The sequence below is a fragment of the Phlebotomus papatasi genome, chromosome 2 (assembly GCF_024763615.1).
Source record: "Phlebotomus papatasi isolate M1 chromosome 2, Ppap_2.1, whole genome shotgun sequence".
Lineage (NCBI taxonomy): Eukaryota > Metazoa > Arthropoda > Insecta > Diptera > Psychodidae > Phlebotomus > Phlebotomus papatasi.
The window spans coordinates 28,845,756-28,866,725 of record NC_077223.1 but is presented as its reverse complement, the minus strand read 5'-3'; the positions used below and the strand labels follow the sequence as shown (position 1 = coordinate 28,866,725).

Below are 20,970 nucleotides of genomic sequence, written 5' to 3'. Positions count from 1 at the left end.
TAGACCGGTGATAAAATTCCACAAATGAATTTTGCAATTTTAATTGAAAATTGCCCACAAAATCAGTGCTAGAGATTTAAGTAATATATAAAATCTCTCTTAAGTGACACCTGAAGCCACATACATATATATACCGCATGTTGACAAAGAAACAACTCAAGGTATTTGTGCAGAAACATTGTACAAATATGCGTAACATATAAGCATTTCCTCTCTAGCAAATTGTATTGATCACTATTGATATAAAATAAAAGGAAAATGGCACAATGAGAGAGATTTTTTTGCTCTATTTGACTCTAGCAGGAGTTTGCAATTGAACACGTGGATATTCAATTGATAAATATTCATTATATTTCTTCGCAGAATCTATTGAAAAATACCAACACACCAAATACGCTGAAGAGATTGTGAGAATAAACAAATGAACTATTTTTGCGTGAATTTAACACAAGAAATAATAAAAGGAATAATATATTGAAGAAACTTCATGGAAATAATTTTCATGGACCTTCTGACCCCCTTGCCTCCAAAAAAAAAAAAGAAATCAATTGAAAATCACTTCAATTGTCTCGCGTGAGAGATTTCTTTTGTCAATTTGATGAGACAAAATAATGGCACAAGGCATTGGAAGATGTTCAAACAATTGAATGAAAAATCCATTGAGATTTTCAGTGAGAATCCCAAATTATTTATCAAATAAAGCCACACTATACACATCAGAACAGTGAGAGAACTTTTACCTCAAAAGATTCCAAGAATAATCAATTCTTGATGTCTTGTACACATTCTTTTTTTTTCCTCCAAACAAGTCTCAGTACAATTGAATCTGTGATATCTTCTCACGTGGAAAACTCAATAAAATTCGCAATGGGAACCTCATGATTCTCTTGCATACATCTCATTGTAAGTACTCGATACCAAAATATCACATTGAATATATCTCTACAGTATTTATTGAATCTTCTGAGAATGATGCGTGAGGAAAAATCCACGGAAACATGAGAAACTCATTGAAAGAACTTTAGGAAATTTGTCATGATGTGAGAAAGAGATTCAAAAGACGATGGTATCTTATTTGTAACTAAATGGAGGGAAAAAAACCGCACAACAATTTTTTTCTTTTGGTAAATTGACCAACTATCAAAGAATAAGTACAACAAAAAGGGTGACGACCATGTGAAAAACACTTCGAGAAATGCTCTATCTCAAGAGTTGATATTATGCTTGGATAATTCATCGTATCACTAGATACGCTAACTACTCTGAAAGGTTTATAGTACGATCGGCGATCAACTGAATTTTATTTTATTAGGGTGGAGTAAGCACTTATCGCCATATTTAGGAAAAAGAGGAATTAATTTTATTATAACTTTTGAACTCTTATTACAAGATAACTCAAATTTAACACAAAACTACTTATAGTATATTTGGTAAGAAATATTGGATTCGATGCACTTGCTTAAAATAATACTCTAAAAAATTCTCAAGATCGTAAATCCAAAAAGAATAATTATTATTTTTCAACTCTACACGGAGCAGCAGTAAAAATACAAAGATCTTTGCGGCTCATTTATTTCACAAATCGCGAAAAATAGCGATTTAAATATAAGTGGCGAGAAGTGGGGCACTGGCGAGAAGTGGTGATTCCACCCTAATCGTTTTGGTCAAATTAATGGATTCTTCACATTATGAGAACTTTTTCTCAAATGGAGCATTTTGACACTATCTTGTAAATTTTACTTCAAAATGTTCTTTTTTGACAAGTGTTCTTTCCAAAGGCTTTAAAATATGATTTTTTTGACAAATTAGTCAGAACCTATTTTTTTTGACAAATAAGATCCAGCTGGCGGCGTTACAAGTATCTTTTTTTTTTACTTTTTAGAAGGTTATTTCGTTACTTCAATATTTTTTCAGCGAAATCCTTAACCATAGTCTCTTTAGACTGTCAAAAATTTCTGACTATGACACTTTCATGTAAATTACTTCAAATTGTTTCATTTTGACAACATTTTTTTTCCAAACGCCTTAAAATATAAATAAATCTTCCGTCAAATTGAGAAAGAATTTTTTTGAGAAACATTTTAACAAGATCTAGCTGATTATCTTACAAATCTTTTGCATTTGCTCTTTATAAGATCATTTTATCTTGTACATGACTTTTGCGGAAATCCATAGGCAATAAATTGTCAAATTAGATCAATTAGACATTTTGATGCAAATTACTTCAAATTTCTTCGTCAAATTGGAAAAAAAACCCTTCGTGTATTTTTTTAATGCCCTTCAGGGGAGAATATTTTACTTTTTAATAAAAAATAATAATTTATTTTCAATTAAAAATATTTAAAACAAGCTAGTAAACCTGTCAATGCAAGAAAATGTCAGAAAATTGGATTCTTTATATCAAAATAGAAATGTTATCCGAGATAACACACAAAATTCAATTAGTAAAATGTATTGCTAATGTAAGTAAAAGTACCAAATGTGTTTAGTACTATTTTTCGGATAATATAAATTGTTATTGTATTGAAAGGGGTGTCTTTTTGCAAATGTGAAAAATAAAAGGGGTGGCAAAGCATCTTATGCTTTGCGAAATGCTCGAACTCATGACTTACATGTTATACCTCAAAAGCATTTACATATCATTTACCATTTACCGGTTCACAACCGAATTATAAATCATTGCAAAGATCGCCCAAAATAGCTCAGGAGTAATGAAAATGATTTTCGGATCAAAATTAGTTATCAGAAATTCCAACACCTTTTCAACGAGCCCAAACATTAACCTCTTCGGTGGAGAACGACGTTCTTTAGAGCATTTTAAACCTTTGACCTTGAAAATCCCTTATTAGGAATGATTCAACGATATTTTTGTATAAGGACGAAAAGTTCTCCTGGATAATCTCTAAAACATATCCAAGAAGGGGAAGGATGGAGGGTAAACGAGGGGCGTTAATAGTTCCGGGGTCGACTTATATGGGGTTTCTCTGAAGGTCCCAAGTTTATCTCTATCAATTTGATCTCTAGGCGAGGTAACAGCCTGACCTACAGACAGATAGATGGACAGACAGAGTGACGTCATTTCTCAAAAACGACTGAAACGTGAGTTGAGAAAAGTGATCTCCGTATACTGCTCCCTCTCTCTCTCTCTCTCTCTCTCTCTCTCTCTCACTCTCTCTCTCTCTGTATAGTCCAAGCAGTAAAATATTTTAATGAAACTGATAAATACTTCAGTGAATAGTGAGAAAGAGGTTTAATAACTCTGAATGAATAATATTTCCTCAATATTCTTTCTAAGACAAATTATATCAGCTTATTGTTTGATTCTATTCATGACAAATTCTGTCTCGGTTCCTTTTAAATAGTAGAAGTGTCACCTTAGGGAAGGGTCCCTCGAAGACACTTGTCGCTATCTACGAGCATTTGACCCATATATCTGATAATGGACAGACAAAATAGATAGATTGTAGACATTATTCGCTCTGTAGAGTTCAAGCAACGAATTTAAAGAAAATATCCGTTAAGCAAGAATTCTTCTATCAAGTGATGTGGTGGAAATTTCATGAAAGAGAACCATTCAAAGAGGGTTAGGAGAACATTTCTTCCCAGAATAATGTATGGCATTCACAAAAGGCATTAGAGAAATCTCTTTAGCCCGAACTATTTATCTATATACTTACTGTAGTAGTTGTATCCATTTTTTCTCAATGTCGAATGATTCTTACGGAGTCTCTTCTTGGATTTTCTCCTTTTCACCTTGCGCTTCTGATATCTAACACCACACTCACAGAAATCCTCATCATCTAAGCAATTCACTGAGTTCTCATCATCCTCAATGGGATTCCCTTGCCCATCACAGATACACACACTCTCACCAGTTGTTCCATCAACTACACCACATCTGAAGCAGTACTCACACCCTCCGATACTATTTGTGATAAATTCATTCTCACTGAATTCATCACTATTGACCTCCTGCCGCAAATTCACACGATTCTCCACCTCCTCAACGACATCCTCATCATTATCATTGGACTCTGAAGATCGTCTGATTTTACAGCAACTGCCACATCGAATGCCCACATGGGACTTTTTGGTGTTCTGTACGGACGGAAAAACACTGGCCAGTGAGATTTCTTGCTTCCTCAGTGGCATATATTCCTCCTCATCAGCACCACGTCGACGCTGATGTTGCCGATACAGGCGATTCTTAGTCACTCGTCGACGAACTTCGGGAGGAAATTGAATTTCAGCATAGGGTACACGTTCATAGATTCGCTGATTTTGGGCACCATTTGATGCCGTGGCTTGAAACATGAGTTCAGCATACTTAAGATGTTCCTCAAGACTTCTGTCCATTCTACGCACCTCCTGGAACTGATTGAGACGCGGAGTTCTGCGATTTGTACTACTAGCACTTCCACCACCTTGACTATTATTCACTGTAGCCGATGGTGGTCTCTTATCTGGATGGGGAAAGGTGAAATCATTGAGACTTCCAGCATTCATGTGCATCGAATCATCCTGTAGCGCAAGATTAGCACACTTTCGACGTAACGTCTCATTTCTGGCCAATACATGAGGCGAACAGTAGAGTTCTCTCTCACCAAAATCCTGATAAAAATCACTAATTGTAGCCTCATTGATCTTCTTCTTGTGCATGTAATAGTTCCGGAGGCGAGTTAGATGTTCTTCATAGAATGTCTCAAGATCATTGATTTCTTGTGTGAAAGTATCATCTTCGTCATCTTCAAAATTTCGTCTTCGATAGAATTCTTTCTTATTGCGACGACTACAAAATTCCTCGAAATCTCTCAAAAATTGACTATCGTACTTCTGTTTTTTTTTCCTTCTCGACGAATTTCTCTGCACCACCATCACCCTTTTGAAATACCCATCACGACTCACAGAAAGTTTTGGTTTTCGTCTCTGTTCCCCTTGAGCCTTCTTTGACTTCTTACTCTTGCGCCTGAAAAGGCTTTTGGGCTTGGTTAGGGTTAAACTAAAACCAGAATCTCTCGATGACATTGACTTGAAGGATTCATTCTTATTGGTAGCTTTATTAGCTGTAAAATTACCACCACCCATATCTAATGACAGTTCATCCTGTCCTAGATTTAGTTGCTTCCAAATCCTACCCAAATTCACTGAATACAGTTCCTTCTGGCGCGTAAAAGGATTCGTTTTGATCCTCAATGGATAGGGAATACTTGAATCAGGTGAGATAATTTCTCTCTCATCAAAGTGACTTTCTTGACTGTTGTATGGCTTAGGATACTCCAGATTAATCTCAAAAGTCGTTGAGTACTTCAATGGTTTCACATCTGAACTCATCTTTGGTGTCTCCTCTATTTTCTCAAGGGTACTATCACCCTCAGAATTTTCCGAACTCTTTTCTGCCTTGAGGGCTCTGTAAATCTCAAAAGTACACTTGCCATTGTCCTCAGCCTCATGTTCTTTCATCCTCTCTGATTCATCTTCCTCCTCTTCCACATCGAGAGCTGAATCTTTACTCAGTTTCTTCGTCAGATTCTCCCGATTGTCTCCACTTTCCTCAACAGTTGCCGGAATTCTAATCACAACTCCCCCATCCTGTACACTCTTCACCTTATCCATGCGGAAGGTATGAGAATCAATAATGGGAAAATTCTTTTCCGGCTCATAAATCAATCTCGTGCGTGATACATTCCCAGTCTTTACAGGTGTCTCTCGCGTGACAATTCGTGTTGGTTCACAGTCATCGAAGTTCGTCTCGAGATAGACTTTCGGTGGGGCACAGTATGTCTTGAACGTCACCAAACTGGGCATCTCTTCAATGGATATTATGGAGGCTGTAGCACGATCCATTTCTGAATCATCACCATCCGTTAGACTCTTTACAGCACATCCCATTGTCTCCATACTCTGCAGTGATCGATCACGATGATGGCCTAATGATAGACTCTGTGAGTTTCATGTCCAACTTCCCCAAAGAGAAATTTATCAATGATGCCTTTCAAAAATTCTGCATAAATAACCTTCATTTTGATGATTTGTTATCTAATGAATCTGACAGTTAATTCTGCAAGATTTATTTACATTCTCATTCTGATCAAAGACCTTCTATAACCAAGCAAAAATTCTTTGATTTAAATAAATAATTTCTGAGACAGCTTTTGATTTTATCCTACACTCACTGAAAGAAATCCAAAAAAGTTTAAATAACATTCCGAAAATGTTAATTTTACCCTGCATTATTGATTCGAAATCGGTGTAAATATTACCCTTTTTAGGTGTATTAGGGGTTAAAGTTACCATTTTTCATGTTAATTTTACCTTTAAAAAGGTGTAAATTACCATTTACACCTTTCGCGATTTATGCGAAATAAATCGCGCGGTTTGGCGATACGGGGGTTCGATTAACTTTTTTTCCTCATAACTTTAACACTTTTTAGGTGTAAAAATATATCAACATTTTTAATGTTAATTTTACACCTTTTTAAGGGTAAAATTAACATGAAAAAGGGTAACTTTAACCCCTAATACACCTAAAAAGTATAATATTTACACCGATTTCGGATCAATACTGCAGGGTAAACATTTCCGGAATGTTATTTTAACTTTTTCGGATTTCTCTCAGTGTAGTAGAGGAAGGCTTTCAGGCTTCAAACACCTCACATTTTTCCCATAGTCCTTTAATAAATCTGACCTATTTTTTCAGGAAATGTAGGACTTAACATAGTTATAAAAAAATATGTCAGAGATAGGTCAGATTTATTAAAAAAAATGAAAGCCTTCCGTTCCCCTATCGTAGTTTCAAAAGTCTTTAAAATATTCAAAGTAAACTTAAAAGAAAATTCATTGATTTAGAACCTTTTGAAAGGCATCATAAAATATTTTCTTGTCCTCTAATTTAACTACCTGACGATGAATGACCAGATGATTGATTAGATGACGTCTCTCTCCCGGAGAGGACAAAAGTGTTGACATACTTGGAATCATCTCTCACATCACCATTCTCCCGTGAATTCTCCTCAGCACCAGCATCCACCACAATTGAATGCAAATGATGCGAAGACCCCGAGACATTGCCAAGATTTGTTTCAATAGTCACTGGGTCAGTGTATGTCTTCTCCTCTTCAAGTCTGCTGAGATCGCAGAAAATAGACTCTGTACTATTGAATGCTCTAAAGTCCATCTCAACTGTCTGCACTTCAATCTCCCGGGTATTCTTCTTGGATTCACCAAGTGATAGAATTTCTGTGATCTCCTGCAGTGAGGACTTTGGTCCATGATCACCAAAATGTTGACGTTGGATCAGCATATCACGATGACCAGCCAATGAGCTGGCCATCTTCATAGCTGCCACATCATCGAGAGCAATCACAGATGCTTTTGGTCTCATCTGACCACAATTTCCTCCTCCATTGGCACGCTTATTTCTACCACGGTCCAAGTAACTCTTCCGGATGCTGATGCGTTTGAATGAGTCTGACCTCTTGAAGCTAGCATCGACACCTTTTTCTTTATTCTTGCTCTTTTTCGTCTTTAGCAAATTCCTAATGGACTCAAATGTGATTGGTTTCATCTTTTCGTTGTTTTTTGTTTTTTTTAATACACTTTTCTGCACGGTACTCTTTTTACACAACAACACTTGTTTTTTTTATTATTGTAACTTTTTTTTTGATTCACTGTGGTGTCCCCCAAAACTGTTCTACCTTCTCTTTCTCAATTATTCAATCACAGAAGCAGACACTGGAAAATTTATCAATTTATCACTCTTCTGCGTGACTCTTTGCTCTGGGAATATTAATTTCAAAGAGATTCTCTATAGTCATTTTCCTAACATAAGAAATAAAATCCAAGATATCGCACATAGATAGAAACTTTAGATAGTACATCACGCGACAGAATTGCAACATAGACAAAATATTTCTTACTCATGTAAAGTAACATCAATCAGCACTTAAGGTAACATTAAATTCATGACTTTCCCTTTAAAATCATCTTCTTGCACCTCTCTCTCTCTCCCTCTCTCTGTCTCACAAATTATGTAAGATTCTTTTAAACAATTAAAAATTACTTTAGCTACCAAATTGTTAATTACTTCACGCGCCACTGAGAAGAAGGAGAAAATACAGAGTCTCTCAGGAAGACAATAAAGACATTAAAAAAAAAGAAGAAGCATTCCACACACTTTTCATGTGAATATTTTTGTAGTGCAGTTTTGAAGTGAAGGAGAAAACATAAACATAAACACCCACAAGAAGATTGTGGCACGAGCTAATTGTCATAATTTTTACTTTAATTTCTTCACAATTACCTTCATCATCATTTTTGACCTATTCTTTCTCAACTTTGCACTAGGGTAAGATGGGGTAATTTAGAATCATGTCTATTTTGGAATTTTGAGATTTTTTCAATATTTCAGATGATCAAAGAGAAAAAGAAAACCACGAAGAAGTACAAGACTTTACATTTGAGAGTACTTCATCGTTGCTTTTTTCCATTTACCATTCAAAACCAAGCGCCTGGCAAGTTGGCCTTTTTATGGAGCTATTTGAAGCCAATTCCTAAATTGATCTCGGACTCAGCTCACAGTGCTCCGAGGAAAAATTTATTTAAACAAAAATTTAGTATATTTATCCCTCCATACGGAAAGGTATCTTATAATACGGGAAAACTTCTCACTTTGCATAACGATCACGAGTGCAAAAAAAATCCCATATAAATTTAAATTAAAATATGAGAAAGTGGCTTCAAATTTCAGGCAACTTGCCAGGGGATTGTTTAAAACTGTTAGGAATTCTCAAAGTTCCAAATTAGACATGATTCCCTAAATTACCCCATCTTACCCCTATAAGAGAAGTATTCCATCCAGGAGTTTCTCAAGAAGAAATTTCTTTTTATTAAATTTCTTCAGGAAATTGAATAAAAAATATTTATTACCATCCTTTCATGCTTTGTGATTTTTCTAAATGAGATCTTTGGCATTAAAAATTCTCTTCAAGGTAACAAATTATTGATGCACTAACGGGAGAAAGATGGGTAATTATGAGAAAAAGAGGAAAAATAACACAAAGAATTTTAATGAAATTGAATGAATTAATTGACGATAAAATATTATATTGCGGGATATTCATTATGAAGCATCGTCTCACCAGTTGAAAGTTATCCAGCGAAAATCATAATTTTCATCCATAGAATTAGAATCGGAATTGCTCAATTTTGCCCATGTGTGGAGATTTGGCATAAGCAACGAAACCACAAACCAAAAAAAAAATAAAAAATTCAACATGCATAATGAAGACACGAAAGATTATATAAAAATACATTTAAAAAAAAAACGAATGAGAGGTATAAAAAGTAGGAATATCAAATGATTTTTTTTCTTCGGAACTAAGTAAAAACATTATAGAAAAAACAGTAGTGTTCAGTTAGACCAACAGGAAACAGAGTGGAAAATAATTTTTGTGTAATACTTGGGCATATTTCTCTAATCTTGATAACACGATTGAATAAATAGAATAAAATAGTTTTTTTTTCTATGAAGGAAATTGCATTAATACAAAATGATAAATTAATGTTGTTGAAGAAATTTATATACAATTTATAGGGCATATTTCCTCTTCATTAACCATCTTAATCAACCCTTTACAATTTTTTTTTGCCACAATAAAATGTTCACTCACAGACACGTTTTACTTTCAATTTAACCACAGGAAAAGAAGAATAGTGGCAAATTGGTATGTTTTCTATGTCAGAAAAATCTCATGTTTCTAGGCTTGAAATTGACCGCGTTTTTTCAATCACGTTTTCGATAAAGGTAAATACAATTTTCTATGCGTATATGAAGTATAATTTCTAAATGGGTTTTTGTTAAGAACGTTGAAAAAGGCATAGTGTATCTCTTCAAGAAAACTTCTTGTACTTTAACCCATAGAAGCTTGAGCGAATTTTATTATACCATAATGCTAGCTCAACTGATGAAATATTATTAATAAAACACTTAACCCACTTAACTCTTCTTTACATAATTTTTAATTATAGGTGAGACCGGGGCAGAATTAACCAGCAAGAATTAGAAAATGGGGTGTTAAAGTATTTCTGGAGATATCAGTCTGTTCTTGAGCGGATGGATCCGCGGCTTGGCTCACAGTTGTGAGTTCGAGTCCCATCCGGTGTAAAGATCTGAATGTCCGATTTACACAATTTTCGCATGTAACAAAAAAGTAATATAAATGTACCACCTTCGCCCTACAACTCCGGGTGCAAGGAAGAAGCATTCGCATCAAGGGAAGACGCTCCTGGGCAGTCTACAACGGACTTTTGGAATTTTCAAATTATTTCAGATGGTCAAAGAGAAAAAGAAAGCCACGAAGAAGTACAAGTCTGTACATTCGACAGTACTTCTTCGTTGTTTTTTCCTTTTACCATATAAAATTGTTAGGAAATCTCAAAGTTCCAAATTATACATGTTTCCAAATTACTTCATCTTCCCTATAGTGTTTTTTAAAAACAAAACTGAGCAAACTAGCATTTTTTCAGAGTGATTCATTGAAATACTCATCAGTCTAATTTAAACAAGTTTTTCATAAATTATTAGCAAACAAAAGAAAGCATTTGCTGGATAATTCTACCCTGTTCTCCCCTACTGAGTGTGTTACAATGTGAAATCTTGAAACATTTTTCAAAAATCAAATTATCGTATTCCTTATCATCACCGAGAAAGCCCATATGGACGATCCCACCCACGGAGACCACTTTCCTTAACAAATCTTTGCATTTCAGACGATTTCTGAGAAATGTCACACTGTCCGTTCGGCTGTCGCCAGCTCTATAGGCTAAACGGTTAGAGACAGCCACTTGGGACCTAAGGGAACCCCCCCCCCCAAAAGTCGACCCAAAGATTGTTAACATGTCCCTCATTTCCCCCTCCCCTTCCAAAATCATGTTTTTAGGGATTGGTGGAAAACGCGTCGTGCAATTTTTTTTTCATTTTTGGATGTTTTAGAGATTACCTAGGCGGACAATTGACTATGTGTGAAAATACTGTTGAATCATTCCTAATAACGGTTTTTCAGGATCAAAGGTTGAAAAAGGCTCTAAAGAGCGCATTTATCAGGCGAATGAGGTCATGTTTAGGCTCGTTGGAAAGGTCTTGGAATTTCTGAGAAAACTGAACTGGTTCAGTTCATAACCGATAACTAAACTCATTTATATTAGTCTTCAGTTATTTTGGGCAATTTTTTGAGTGATTTATAAATCCGTTCAAATCGGTTTTAAACCAGTAATGAACCGATAAGTAATTTTTGTCCGAAATTCAATTTTATTACTCCTACAATTATTTTGTAGGATCTTTCGAGTGATTTACATATCGGTTTAAATCGATTTGGAACCGGTGAATGGTAAATTATGCAAAAGTACTTTTGAGGGATGCCATCTAAGCCATGAGTTTGTGCACTTCGCAAAGTCTGGGATGCTTTGCCACCCCTCTTTTTCAATATGTTTTTAATAAATTTGACTCGTTTTAATATTATATGTTAATATCTAGTGTAATGACTCAAATTTCCAGAAAAGAGCCATGGATCAAATCCGTTAAACATATAGAAAAAATAGAGTCGTCCAAAGGCTCTCCCCTACTGTTCCTTTTTCAGGAATGTACATTTCTAAAATAAATAAAATGTGATCATCTAGAGCTTTTAAACCAATTAAGAGAACCAAAAGAACTATAAGTATGAACCAGTAACATTTCAATTTAACATTACATAAAACAGTGAACTTTCGTGCTTAATATTTCGTATACAAATTAATACTGTTGAAAGCATTAATACTAAATTGTTGGAATCATTAATTTTCAAAGTATTTGAAGAAAATTGCAAGAAAAGTACACCAAAAATTATTGTAACAGCACGGTACATAACTCAATTTTGAAATACAAATAAAAAAACAAGTGCCTCTATGTCAGTTTATTCTGAGAAAATTCACCAATTTAGGTTCACACTCCGTTGGATTGATTTTCGCTGTAATATATTTGATATTCTGACAAGCCATCAACTAAAATTTACAAGAAATAAAAAGGTTATACCGTGCAAAAAAGAGGTCTTTCCAACTAAGAAAAATAAAATAAGAAGAAAAAAAAACAGTTGATTTGCGAGTATGTTTTCGATGAATATTTCATTCACGCCATCAGAAGCACATTTATTCCGCATGGTTCACAAATATTGCCTGTTATTTTGTTAAATTAAAGCACAAAAATTTCTCACAACGTTTCTCGCATGATTTTTCACCTAATCGTTAGAAGGCAGTTCTCCTAAATTGATACAAATTTACTCTTTTCTATTTAATCAACATGCAATTGTTTGCATAAGCGAGTAAAATGATCTCTATAATCACTTGACGCCAGTTCTTTTGCCTTCCCTCCCAAAAAAAAAATATCACTCCATTTGGTAAATAAAAATTTCATTCCAAATAGCACTCCATCCTACTTCATTTTCATTTCACCTCGCAACATGCCACTGCGCGGAAAAAGCGTTCAAAATTGCCAATTGAATCCAAAATAATTTGGTGAAATTTTTGGAAGTTATTTTTTTTTTCTCTTTTTATGGAAAAAAAAGTTTTATTGCTTTCTTCCACAACAATAAATGTATCAGATGCAAAAAATAACTGATAAAATAATAGAAAACCTTCAAAATTGCAGAAAAATAAACATTTTTTATGTAAATTCATTTTGCAGTGAAAGAACAAAATAAATGTGGAAAATTTATGTTACCTTCAATGCATTAACTGTACATTTTGATTACCCAGAGAAAGAAATATAATAACCATTTTTTGGTTCATTGTCTGGTTTATTCGCAACTGAATCTTACCAAAGGCACTTCATAAGTAGATAAAAGTCACAAAAAAATCTATAGAGTAATTTTCCAATTAAATTTCCCATCAGTGTTAAAGAAACGCAGAATTGATATAAAATTTTTGCAATACAGGGTGTCACAAATTGAATTTGAGGACATTATAAACTAAATATTATTTTTTAAACGATAGAAATGTTAGTTATTTTTCCTATATATGTAGCTATAAAACCTAAAAGAAAATATTCTAGTCTAGAGACTGGTATGGTGTTATTATTAACTATATTTCGTTTGTAAATGCATGCAAATGTTTCTGTCGAAATGTACATATTCCAAGCCCAAGTGTTAAATTATGATCTTTTTTTTGAATAACAACAATTTGTAATGTTTTGGTTCAATCAACTTTTCTTTTTAATTCGTATTCCTAGAATGTGTGTGTGCGTATCCCCTAATTCCGAAAACGACTACCCGGTCCGGTTATTGTTATTAATCGTATCGAGATTTGCATTACAAGATAATCATTTTTACAATGTCATATCTCGTAAAGGAAGAATTTGCTAAGTCAATATTATCAATGGCTAAAGAGTGCCTCCCCGTAGTTAGGATGGTTCTTGCTTGCTCCCAAAGTTTATCACATTCGAAAAGTGTCTAAATCGGACATACAGATCTTTACACCGGTGGGACTCGAACTCATAACTGTGAGTTAAACCAGGAATCCATCCACCTAAAAGCGAACGCTCTTACTAATTGCACTACGAGATTCGCACCCGGCTACATTCATTCGGCTACACGGTATACCAGTCGATTAAACGTAGTACGCTATAATTCCGATTCTAATGTGCTGGACAATGTGCTGGCTTAAGCCGAGAGACAATTTAGTCAGAAACTGATGGAAATGTAATTTAATGATTGTTTGGATTATAATTATATTAAGCCGTCTCTCAACTTAAGTCGTAAGTGTGTCCAGCATATAAGGTTACTTGACCTTCCTTGACCTAACGAACTTTTCGGATCGGCATTTGGATTTTTGAAACATCGTATATAATATAAATTTTATCATGTTTATATGCACTGTTCATGAGCACTCAATTGGTCAAGTCGTAGAGCATTCGCTTTATGATGCAAGTGTCCTGGGTTCGAATCCTCTTTAAGTCACCAGTAATTTTTTTGGTGTCAAAGGCGTTCGGATTGCATCCAGTGAGCTTCAGTGCACTTGATTCCACGGGCATGGGACTGACAACCTCATCCCGTACAAGAAAAATAATAGGGTAAATTAAGCTAATTTAAAACCTGCTCTAAATGGAAATTTTTCGCTATTCCAAATGGAAACGTCATTGTTTTCATGATAAATACAGTACTAAATTATTATATTTATATATATTCTCTATACCACAGTTTCATTATTTAGTTAATTTTGCTCCAAATAAAGCGAAAATCCATGCATATTCACAAATTTTAATTTGTTAATTTCTCAGAAAAATTAAAAGTGTACCTTTTCACCATCGAATTTTTCATAGATCGACCATGTTTTCCAATGAAAAACACAATGAGGTCACTGTTGTTTATTCGTTTTGTTTAACATTTATGTCACATTTCTGGCTAATTTTAGTTAAATTAAGTGCTAATCTTTATTGTTAACGGTACGTGAAGTTTTCAAATGAAATAATTATCTATTTCGTGAACAAAAAGGGTTTTTCTGAAATGTCTGCAAATGCTTCATTAGGAAACACCGGAAATATGACCTTTTGGAGAGATTTTCTTATTGTTTTAGATGGGAAAAGAGTAAAGACTAGGAATAAGAGCAAATCCTGCACTCAAGAGCAACTCAACAAGGTTTTTGGAAGCCTTTCGTCGCGGTTTCACTTACACTGTTTGTCTCCAATTAGAAACTTTCCCTTGTCTCCATTTGGATTAATATGTTTCCAATAGAAGAATTTTACGCTCGCGTATTTTTCTTTTATTTAAGAAGTTTTCAAATTATATCTAAAGAACTTTCACTAAACAGTAACATTCTAGAAGAGTCAAGGAGCAAATTTATGTAATTTTCTTCAGATGAAAATGAACTTAATGTGTTGAATCTTCTGTCAAAGTTAAAGCGTCTGGAAATGGTTTTGAATTAGGACATTTACCCTAATGCATGTCGAGAAATCCCCTTGCGGGAAGGCCTTGTTCCTCCAGGGAATGTTGTGCCAGCATTACTATTATTATTATTATTATAAGCAAACCGAAATTAGAAAGAATAACATCTCCTAAAACTTATCATAAGCCTTTATTTTCGCAAAAATTCTGCCATGTGTAATTTATTTTAAAAATATTGTTACGATCGAAGGGTCTGAGCACCCTACGCCACTGTGCTCAGTCTCCCTCATCCACTGACATTTTTGTCAGATGGCGCTGGTGGTGGTATATTTTTGTAGGACATGGTAAATTGGGATATTTTCGCTGTCAGTGTGACATTGTTTTGTTTACTAAGTGGATCTTTCTGATCGTTCTGTCTCCCTTATGCCCATAGAAGGTGGGAATTGCCAAGGTAATTTGTCAAGTTTGTGAGAATACTGAACTACCTTCGAGGATAATGCTGTGAGTGAAATATGCAGAAGATTCAACTAGAGAATCAGGTGGGTCATTATCCAGTGAGCACCCCCGGAATATGAAGATAAAAGACTTTTCGTCTTCAGGTTAAAGTTCGGGAGAGAAAGTCGCAGGCCCAACACCTAAAAGAGTGTTGTATTTTGTCATATGATGGTATTAGAGTTGGCAGTGAAGCTTGCCATCTGGGCCCTGAGCGTAGCGCCAGAAGTCCCGGAAAAGAAGTCATAACCTGCAAAGGTTCCTCACGTGTGACTGCAGAAGGTATTCGGGGTGAGTTCCCCCGCGATTCCAGTGGTCCCCAATCTTTGGGTGAAGCAGGAGTGTCCATGGACAGGCTTTCTCGTCGAGACAGACGAGCAATCCGGCTACAGGAATACATCCGGAGACGATCGGAGGAGCGGAGAGAGAATTTGCTGAGGCACCCCGATCATTGCGACAGCCGACGGGAGGTGGCAGTGCACTCAAAACGCCCTCCCCCGTTGCCAAGGGAGAAAGAGAAGGAAAGAGTTCCCAGTGGAAGATCCGCTTGTGTGAATTCACAAAGGCAGCGGGAACGAGAAAGGGCACAAAGAGAGAGAAGGAAGTGGGTAGCCACGAGTCCTGTCATTAAAGCGACTTTCACACCGCCAAAGCGCCCGGAAACTGTAGAAGAGGTTCAGCCTGAGGTACTAAACCTACAAGGGATCACGGGATCTCCTGTGGAGGATCGGATTTCATTAACTCCGGGAGTGGAGCTGGTTTTCTCACTCACGCCATCACCTGAGGCGCATCGAGAAGAGGAAAACGCAGTCAAAGACGTTCAGCCCTCCACCGGGACTGTACCAGAGCAACTTCCGAATTCTTCAGGGGAAAAGACGACAGAGGAGAAGTCTACCGTGTCCAGAGGATTAGTCTCGAGAGCTACCTCCCCCATTGTGTTCCCAGGGGAACACGAATACTCCGGATCTCTGTGGTGGCCGTGTACGGTCGTGGAGAGGCCTTGTCTGTGCTGGGGTTGGCCTGGCGGTACTGTACTTGGACCGGTTCGGGGTTTGCCAACACTTTCCAGGGGCGTTTGCGGGGGATCTGCACCGGTCCCATTAGCCTCGAACCCTGCAACGGTCTCGGAACAGCGGCACCCTGAGTCGGAGCCGCCGCCCCCGGAAACAGCGTCGACGCCCTTGCCGAGACGCCCGCGGAGCTGGCCGTGGGGGCCAGAATCGGGTATCTCCGCCCCTCGAGGATCTCCCGTTGCCTGGGGACATTCGGCGTGTGCTGTCCAATCGGCGTGTGGTTGTCTCTGGCGACATTGCCATTGAGGAGCTGCCACTCACCTTGTCTTTAGCTAAAAGCGAGAAGTCAGTCCGGGGTGGAAAGCGACGCCGAAGGAGGAGACGTCGACGGAGGGAGAAAAAGCATGTTGAGACCACCTTCATTGTTACAATTTAAAAGTTACTAATAAGGGAAATAAATGCTAGTTTAATTGTCAATTTCTCTACATTCTTTAATTTAGCTGGAAATTATTGGGGAATAAGTCCACTTGCGTCGAGTTCTCATATAGCCAGGGTGTCGAGGTTATTAAAGCCGTAACAATTGGCGCAGTCGGCAGGATACCAAAACACCCAGAGATGGCTAACCAAGATTATTTTGCGAATCTAAGGGATACCCTCTTCCGAAGAATGGATGAATTGTCCACATCCGTGGTCACTGTTGCCGAGGAGGAATTCCGCGAGCTCAAACGGATAACAGCCGAGCAGGCTAGAGAAATTGAGCAGCTACGGCAGCAGTTACCCCGTCATTCTCAGGATAACCTGGGGAGAGGTGAGTTCCCTCTCCCCACTGAGAATGCGGACGCTCTCCCAAGGGAAGAAGGTGCTGTGGGAGGTTTTGCGCGTCCATTGGGCGCCATACCCAAGGTACGGGTGCCAGAGATGTGCCCACCTTTCATCCCTATACCCGCAACCACTGCGTCGCAAGAAAATCTCCCCTGTCGAGAGACAGGGAGGGTAATTCCCCATATCTTACCAAATTCGGCAGAGTCTGATTCCTTTATTCCCTCACCCATGGAAAGGGGTTTCGAACACGGACTGTCTGAGAAAAGAGCCGAATGGCTTCAGGTACCACCTGGATACCACAAAAACCCTACGTCTACCCCCAAACCCCAAGGAGTTGGCGTAAATGTGGCTATGCCGGGCCAAGGGGTGCCTATTTCTATGCATCCGCCAGTCCCAAATCTAACTTACAGGATGCCAAATCCACCATCAGTGACGGCGGGAATGAATCCCAGTCAGAATCCCCTGTGGTATGGTGGACCTAATGTACCCGGTGCTCTGCCCGGTGTCTTTGGGGGCCAGCCCCAGTGGAACTTCCCCTCAGCTGCGGTACCGACTCAGAATGGGGGTGTGCCGATGCAGGGTATAGGAAAGTTAAAGGTTGATCAATTCGATGGCACTCAACCTCTGGAGGATTATTTATTGCATTTTAACCTAGTGTCGTCGGCTTCAGGGTGGAGTCTCCCTCAAAAGGGTATCATGTTGGCTGCTTCCCTGAGGGGTGCGGCCTTGGGGGTACTCTCTACCTTACCCTGGGATCGGCAAAGCAATTGGGAATACTTGGTGGCTGCCCTTGTAACCCGATTCGGTCGACAACATCTCAGAGAAATTGCTCATGTTGAGCTGAAAGCTAGAAGACAGAAGCCTCGAGAGGATCTTCCGTCATTCGCATGGGAACTCAAAAGATTGGTACAGAGGGCTTATCCTGACTGTCCGCCCTTGGCACAGGATCGCATTGCGACCCAACAGTTTCTGGACGGTATTTCAGATTTCGATGTGCAATACTGGACACGTCTAACACGTCCTCAGACACTGGAAGCGGCCCTAGTCACTGCTATGGAGAGCGAGGCTAGTCGAAGTGCGGCCAGATCTTCCCGGCCTACTGTACGTGCCATCGGAGCTGAGTATCCTGAGGAAGAAATAATAGAGGATCTCGTGATAGCTAAGACAGAATCCGCTTCAGCTCCTAAAGAAAAAAACGCACGAAAAACGTCCATGGCAAAAGAAAAGAGATTGGATACGGCGTGATCGTCAGGCCAAACCGAAATCCCCAGAAAATTCAGCGCGAGATTTGCCCAGGGATGAGAATACCTCCCAGGGGGGGCCCTCAGCAAATCCTGGAGCACAGGTGGATGCTTCTGTGAAGAGTCGCTTGGCTAATTTTTCCCCTTCTACCGAGGAGTCACGGGTAGCCGCATCAGCTGCCACTTTGGGCCCCATGATTGATGTGCCCTTCTACCGGCTAGATCCTGTGCAAGGAGTGGAGGTGGAGTGTCATCTGGATGGTGTTCCATGTATAGCTGTGGTGGATACCGGAGCTAGTGGCACTATCATCGGACGAGCACTGAACCATCGATTGGGAGGTGCTAAGGGATTGTTTGCCACAACTGTCAAATTAAGAGCGATCCACGGCGAACGACTGCCCGTCATCGGCGAGAGAATCGTACAATTTCGGTTAGGAAATTTTAAAACTGAAATGCGCGTTCTCGTAGCCGACGTAATGAATGAGTGCCTGATTGGCATGGATTTACTCTATAGAAGTCGGGCTGTCTTGGATATGGGTCAGGGATTGCTTACTCTGAGTCCAGAGGGACCTGAGGAGGCGCGTCAAGCTGTGGGCACCCTGAGGATGGTCGAGGCTGTAGAGATCCCTCCTCGTAGTGAGGTAATTGTGGAGGCCCGAGCGATAGGGGGTCCAGAAGAAGGACTCGTGGACGGACTTCCGGATGGAATCGGCTCACCGCTCATGGTGGCGAGAGCAGTGGTGACGAAGGCCGAGAACATCGTCCCCGTGAGGATGGCCAATCTGAGTGACAAGACGCTGAAGATGAAGGCGAAAACCGCAGTCGCCCAGCTACAGGCTATTGAGACTGTGTTGGGGGACACTGACCAAGTTCCGTCGAACATGTCTAGGACGGAGCTCCCTGACCACGTGCAGAACTTGTATCGGGACAGCGTAATGTACCTCCCTACTGATCAGGACCGATCGCAAGTAAGGGAATTGCTGCTTGAATTTTCCGGGGTGTTCGCTAGGGATTCTTCGGATACTGGTCGCACCCAAATGGCGCAGCATAAAATTGAAACCGGAGATTCAGCCCCGATCAAACAAGCTGCCAGAAGACTTCCCCCGGCCCGGGCACAGGAGATGGATAGATTAGTCACTGAAATGGAAAACAATAAAGTAATTACCCCATCCTGTAGCCCATGGTCTTCTCCTGTAGTTTTGGTAAAAAAAAAGGACGGATCTTTGCGATTCTGTGTGGACTATAGGAAATTGAATAGTATCACCAAGAAGGACAGCTTCCCACTGCCACGCATTGATGACACCATTGACGCTCTGCAAGGAGCATCCTGGTTCTCTACCATAGACCTCCAAAGTGGGTATTGGCAGGTAGAGATGGATCCAAGGGATAAAGAGAAAACTGCCTTTACCACGGGTAGAGGATTATATGAATTTCAGGTCATGCCCTTCGGTCTTACCAATGCTCCTGCCACATTCGAGCGTCTGATGGCTGCCGTCTTTCAAGGACTACAAGGAGATACATGCCTGATTTACCTCGATGATATTGTCGTGTACAGTCGAGATGTCAGAGAGGGAGTTCAAAAATTGCGACGGGTACTGGAGAGATTGCAAAAGGCGAATCTCAAGCTAGCACCCAAAAAGTGCACTTTCTTTAGGAGGGAAGTAGAGTTTCTTGGGCATGTGGTGTCAGGGGACGGAGTTCGGGCAGCACCGAGGAAAATATCCGCCATCTCATCCTGGCCTCTTCCTACGAATAAAAAGCAAGTGAGACAATTTTTAGGGATTTGCTCCTACTATAGGAAATTTGTGCCGTCCTTTGCTGACAAGGCAAAGCCTTTGCATCGTCTCACGGAAAAGCATGTCGTCTTTCGATGGACCCAGGAATGCCAGGACTCGTTTGAAATTTTAAAAAGAGCCCTTGTAACCAGTCCCCTCTTGGCATATCCATGTCCGGAGGGACAATTCATTTTGGACTGTGACGCCAGCGCTGTGGGAGTGGGTGCTGTATTGCAGCAGGTACAAAATGGTGAGGAACATGTGGTGGCTTATTATAGCCAAGCCCTGGCTAGAGCAGAAAGGAACTACTGTGTGACTCGCCGGGAGCTTCTCGCCATCGTGAAGTCAGTAATGCACTTCCACCATTGGCTGTATGGTCGCAATTTCATCATCCGAAGTGACCATGCCAGTTTACGCTGGATCCTAGGTCTGAAAAACCCTGAGGGACAAATGGCGCGATGGCTTGAACGGTTGGAGCAATATAGCTACACCATTCAGCACCGACCTGGTCGGGTACATGCAAATGCTGATCTTTTGTCACGACGCCCATGTTTTGAAAAGGATTGTGCCCATTGTCGCCGTGTAGATGAGAAAAACTCCCCGGAAATAACTATCGCGGCTGTCAGAATAGACACTCAGGAGATTGAGACTGTACAAAGAGAACAGACGGCAGATGCTGTACTTTCAGTGGTTATGCATTGGAAAAATAATGGTCAACGAC

General features: G+C 39.1%; 1 protein-coding gene across 19 annotated transcripts in view; it reads right to left on the bottom strand.

Annotated features, from left to right (window-relative positions):
* The window catches only part of LOC129803334 (disco-interacting protein 2), a 146,091-nt gene that overhangs the window by 62,842 nt on the left and 62,279 nt on the right, over positions 1–20,970 (bottom strand). For 11 of the 19 annotated variants that reach the window (XM_055849794.1, XM_055849796.1, XM_055849795.1 and 8 more), the window contains exons 3-4: positions 6,898–7,731; positions 3,678–5,927 (exon numbers count right to left, since the gene is read on the bottom strand). The exons of the other annotated variants lie outside the window; for them this stretch is intronic. In XM_055849794.1, the coding sequence (XP_055705769.1) occupies positions 3,678–5,927; positions 6,898–7,564 (2,917 nt within the window). In that variant the 5' untranslated portion in view covers positions 7,565–7,731. The remainder of the gene's footprint in view (positions 1–3,677; positions 5,928–6,897; positions 7,732–20,970) is intronic. 19 annotated transcript variants of the gene reach the window in all.